At 37.6% G+C, this 5,387-nt stretch overlaps 1 protein-coding gene across 4 annotated transcripts in view; it reads left to right on the forward strand.

The window, feature by feature from the left end:
• svild (supervillin d) overlaps positions 1 to 5,387 on the forward strand; it is a 154,217-nt gene that overhangs the window by 75,227 nt on the left and 73,603 nt on the right. For all 4 annotated transcript variants that reach the window (XM_016576148.1, XM_016576146.1, XM_016576149.1 and 1 more), the window contains one exon: positions 3,378 to 3,412. In XM_016576148.1, coding sequence (XP_016431634.1) covers positions 3,378 to 3,412 — 35 coding nt within the window. The remainder of the gene's footprint in view (positions 1 to 3,377; positions 3,413 to 5,387) is intronic.

The following is a 5,387-nucleotide window of genomic DNA, read 5'->3' on the forward strand; positions in this document are numbered from 1 at the left end:
CACGTCCATGTATAACGCTTCTCATAGCTATAGTATGTGAAAATAAGTGTATTCACTGAGCTGATGATCTGAATGAGAGAGAGATGCAGAGCGTGTGCAGAGCAGGGCGAGGCCAGGAACAGGATGAGAACGCTGCTAACATTGATTTTGAAACTTGGGAATCCATTAGAATCGTTAGAAGACATAATCGCGATTCATATGTGAATAGATTTTTACGTGCACCCCTAGTTTTCTCTTCCTCTTCTCTAAAGCAGCGCAGCATGGCCCCGCCCCCTTTGCTGCGTGTTCCCGGAGGACGAGGTTTATGTAAAATTCTGGGTTCTTGACGTAACGGACCTGGGAAGTAACTCGTTGTAGTCCCTATCAGTCGTTTTTGTAGGCATTAAACTGCCAGAATTTTAAAAGACGATATCTCAGTTTGCATTGAACTTTCAGCTTTGTAACTTTGCAGATATTGTTTATGATCAAACAGCAACATTACACACTAACTAACATTAAAAAAGTTAAATCGCAATCAACCACCCCTTTAATATTTTATATTATTGCAAAGCATAAACTGCCCTGAACTGCTGTAGAGTTTAATTAAAAATATGATATATACTAAATGAGATGATGTTTTGATTGCCCCCAGGGATGGAAAAAAAATGAAAGATCTCATCAAAATAGACTCTAATAGAGAGGTGCTAAAGCCAGTGTTCTGTATATATGAGGGGAAGAAAGCAGCATGTCACTGGCTTCTGTCTTCTGAAAACTCATCTAGACTAATGGGGCTCAGCTGCAGGCTGTTCTTTATGAATGAATGAGTTGGGTCAGGCTACATTTCAACCCCTCACCTACTCTTTCATCAAATGTTTTAATTTTCCCTGTTCTCTCCTATGTTCTCTCTCTTTTTTTTTTTTTTTGTCATCTTCCATTGTAAACTATGGAGTATGTTGTTAGAAATTAGTTCTCCCAAAAAAATGAACATTTTGTCATTGTTTACTCACCCTAATGTTGTTTCAAAACTGTATGCTGTTTTTTTCTTCTTCTCATGGGACACAAGAGGACAGCAACAGTTCATGGTCATCATGAGCTGTCAAGTTCCAAAAAAGCACCATAAAGATGGTCCATCTGAAGTCTTCCAAAGTTTTACCATAATTTTAAATCATTTAAATTTGGTAATCTGTTCCTCACATATTAATCATTTCCTCTGCAGCAGCTATAACATCAGATTGGAATGTTACTCATAAATGCTCATAATGTAACAAAATTCTGTGGCATCATACCTGTGCCATAAGCACCTTGTGGTCATTATGAACTCATGAAAAGATTTTTGAAGATTCTTTAAAGTTATTTTGTGTTTCACTGCAATAACAGCAATATGGTTTTGAAAGGACATGACAGTAAGAAAATGATGACCAAAATATTTTTTATTGCTTCAAAACCTGTTCATACCATGACTAAACACACCATGACAGTTTATGATATTTGCAAACAATGGGTCTCATTTATTAAGCATGCATATGCACAACATTTCATGAAATATGTGTACAAACATTTTCACAAACAAATCATGATTCACCAAAAATGTTCATGATTAAAAAAAAATCTAGGACAAATAAGTCACACATTCAAAAAGCACTCCGGGATGGAAATTATATTATATGTATTAAAGGTGTTTATTTTGTTTGAGGATGGAAAGTTTGACATTGCTTGAGGATCTTGCTGCACATCTTTCGAGAGTGTCATATGTTTGCTGTGAGTGATGAAAGGCTGTTAATAAAAGGTTGTGTGGACGTCCCTTATATGGAGATGGTTTGGGTGTGTTTTATGCAAACTGATAACCTAGGACACACACGGTTGCTTATTTAGAATATTCCATATTCACTAACAATAGAACAAGGTAAAGAACACATTTGTATGCACGTGTTGTGAATTAGGTGGAATTTTTTTTTGTGAGATTTAATCCTGTGCATACAAATATAAATAATCCACATAATTATTAGTGAATGAGAGCCAGTGTGTTTGCACCAAGTATTTACACTATACAGTGTATATAAATATATATTATCAATTTAATTCATGTAAATTGTCATGCGTAATTTGGTTATATGTCTTTTATATTAAATAATTGTAATATGATTGCATTGTAACTCTTGCATCTCGTGCACTTTATACCCTTGAACAGCAGCATACAAAAACCACACCTGGGAATAATTAAACCCAGTAATAACGCTGAAGCCTCAACTCCTTTTCACCACCTTAATTTTATTTAAACTTTTATTTAATTTTATTTAAAGTGCTAAAGTGATGCACAATGTCTGGTGGGTAAATTTCCCATTCCACTTCCTGTGAAGTGATTTATCAATGTTCCCTTATTCCCTATGCCATCTGAAGTGCCCTTCTAAATGAAATCTCACTTGAGATGGTGGAATACCCTATGAAGTCTACTTCACTTCCACTTACTGTTGGAGCACACCTCTAGACTTGCTGTTTAGCTGCAGGTGATATCAGTGGGAGGGACATTCATTCACAAAAAGCTGTATTCAATATTCAAAATTTTTGCTAATTTAATTTTTTCCTCATCATGGGCATTTATAATGTGTGGTGTATGCTTTCTCATGTGTTTATCTATCACTGAGTACCCATCCTTATATAACTTAAAGGGTTAGTTCACCCAAAAATTAAAATTAGCCCACAAATTACTCACCCTCAAGTCATCCTAGGTAAATATGACTTTCTTCTTTCAGACGAATCCAGTCGGAGTTATTTTAAAAATTGTCTTTGATCTTTCAAGCTCTTTATTGCAACTCAGCGGGTGTTGCATGCATCAGTCCAGAAGAAGTTAAATAAAAAGTGCCCATTCATTAAAAAAAAGTGTCTCACACGGCTCCGGGGGGTGAACAAAGGCCTCCTGTAGCGAATCGATGCGTTTTTGTAAGAAAAATATCCATATTTAAAACGTAATAATCACTTTAATGTAGCTTGCGTCCTACACAGAAGCAGCTCCGGGCGGTTGTTCACCCCCCGGAGCCGTGTGAGACACTTTTTTTATGGATGGGCGCTTTTTATTTAACTTCTTTTGGACTGATGCATGCAACACCCGCTGAGTGGCATCAAACAGCTTGAAAGATCAAATACAATTTTTAATATAACTCCGACTGGATTCGTCTGAAAGAAGAAAGTCATATACACCTAGGATTACTTGAGGGTGAGTAATTTGTGGGCTAATTTTCATTTTTGGATGAACTGACCCTTTAAGCAGGACAATGGAAGTGCAGTGAGGGGCGGCAAAGCAGAGAAAAGGGTTTCAAGTGAAGCTGTGTCATCTTTTGTGTGCTTGCCACATATTAATTCATGAACTTATTAGGCATTGCCTTTCTCTCTCTCTTTCACAGTCTGCTGGAAGCAGAAGAAGCCCAGAATCCACAGGGTAAGTTTCACTGATTTCAAAGAGCCCTATTATGAAACACAGAATTCCTTTCTCTTGCCTCCATTGTGCCACACTCTCACTTTTTAAAGAGAACAGTTTTTGGCCTCATTAGTAGTACATGAATCCGCCTTTATCCAAAGTAGTCTACTGCAATTTAAATGGCACTTCTGGTTTAGGAAACTTCAACTCAAAATGACAGCAGTTTTACTGGAATATTTCTAAAGCTGGAAAATACAACATTTATCTGTCAACATGAGAGATACCACTTTAAAATATCGAATAGTGTTCCAGTAAATGACTGTAAAATTTTGTTACATAGTATGGACTTACATATTACTATACAGTAATATTTACAGTAACACGTTCATAATATTTCTGTTGAAAGACTCACCCATTTGAGCTTTTGGGGTTATTCATGGTCTATTCATAGTAATTTGTTAATACTCCCATAATTTGCACAAAGCATCATGGGGTGTAGGAAGTAGGTGTATAGAGTAGCTCCTAAACTTGGCACTTGGCACACCCATGAAAGTAATGTTGAGTGTGACAAAAATCAAAGTGTTCAAATGAAGATGGGTGGAAACAGTAAATGCATCTCAGCTGACAACTTGTGACTGGTTCACTGAAAAAGCACTTTATAGCCTGGAAACAGTGGTTTTCTCTCTCTCTCTCTCTTGCTTGGTTTCTGGTATATTGGGGGAAGTCGTGGCCTAATGGTTAGAGAGTCGGACTCCTAACCCAAAGGTGTACCGGCAGGGATTGTAGGTGGGGGGAGTGAATGTCCAGCGCTCTCTCCCACCTTCAATACCACGACTGAGGTGCCCTTGAGCAAGGCACCGAACCCCCAACTGCTCCCCGGGCGCCGCAGCATAAATGGCTGCCCACTGCTCAGGGTGTGTGTTCCCGGTGTGTGTGTGCACTTAGGATGGGTTAAATGCAGAGCACTAATTCCTAGTATGGGTAACCATACTTGGCCACATGTCACGTCACTTTCATATTGTATATCATTTGCGGCATCAGGGAGTCGCTATCAATATGCGTTAGACTTGGAGAGTTAGGATGAAGTGTGAAACCATGATCCGCACTCACAAAATAGTCTTCTTTTAACATGTTATTTTTATTTTGTTTTATTTTGCAGTAATGTACTCATACAGCTGGAGAGAATCTAGTGAAAAAATAATAATAAACAGCCTCACACAGATGTACACATTTGTATACAGCCATCCTGGTCCCACTGAGAACTTGTTCAGTTTGAAGTGTGTGATACTCAAAGTAGATTCAGGCCCTGAGTGGCTTGTACAGCACAATCTGGATTTTTTATTTTTTTTAGGGAATTGAGTTTCCCTGTTTATACCGTCTATACCGACAAATACTGAGTTCTAAGTATGTTGCGTCTTATTTTTTTTCACGGTGTGTCCTAGGGGTGCTCCGATCAGGGTTTTTGAGGCCGATCGCCGATCACAGAAAGCAGTATCTGCCGATATCGATCACCGATACCGATCTTTTTAAAGCCTTCTTTTTATCATTTATAACTATTTATAGTGATACTCCAATCAAGATTTTTAGAAATTTATTCAGGGCCTGAATGTCATTTTTAAAAAAGGGGGAATTCCCCTCTTAGGTGTCTCTTGTGAGAGGAGAAGCAGCTTTCACACAGGAGTCCGCTACTGATCCGTGGCTGTTTACCACAAACACAACATTTATCCATTATTTTGATTTTAAATCTGTCACTGAAAGTGCTTTTTCAGTATTGCAATTATTTGTTTTACACAGTACAGTAATACAATCTTCACATGTTTAAGCACAATAAATATAAGCAACACATTATTCAATGCTTTTTACTTTTGCATTTACTTCTAGATTTATATATTAAGTTGCTCAAGCAAGTGGCAAAACATTTAAACTACTTTTCTTACGTTATCACAAACTTACCATTGACAGAAATAGTCAGCTCTACTGCCTTTTCTTTTGCATT

The sequence above is a fragment of the Sinocyclocheilus rhinocerous genome, unplaced genomic scaffold (assembly GCF_001515625.1).
Source record: "Sinocyclocheilus rhinocerous isolate Xijiao unplaced genomic scaffold, SAMN03320098_v1.1 scaffold1676, whole genome shotgun sequence".
Lineage (NCBI taxonomy): Eukaryota > Metazoa > Chordata > Actinopteri > Cypriniformes > Cyprinidae > Sinocyclocheilus > Sinocyclocheilus rhinocerous.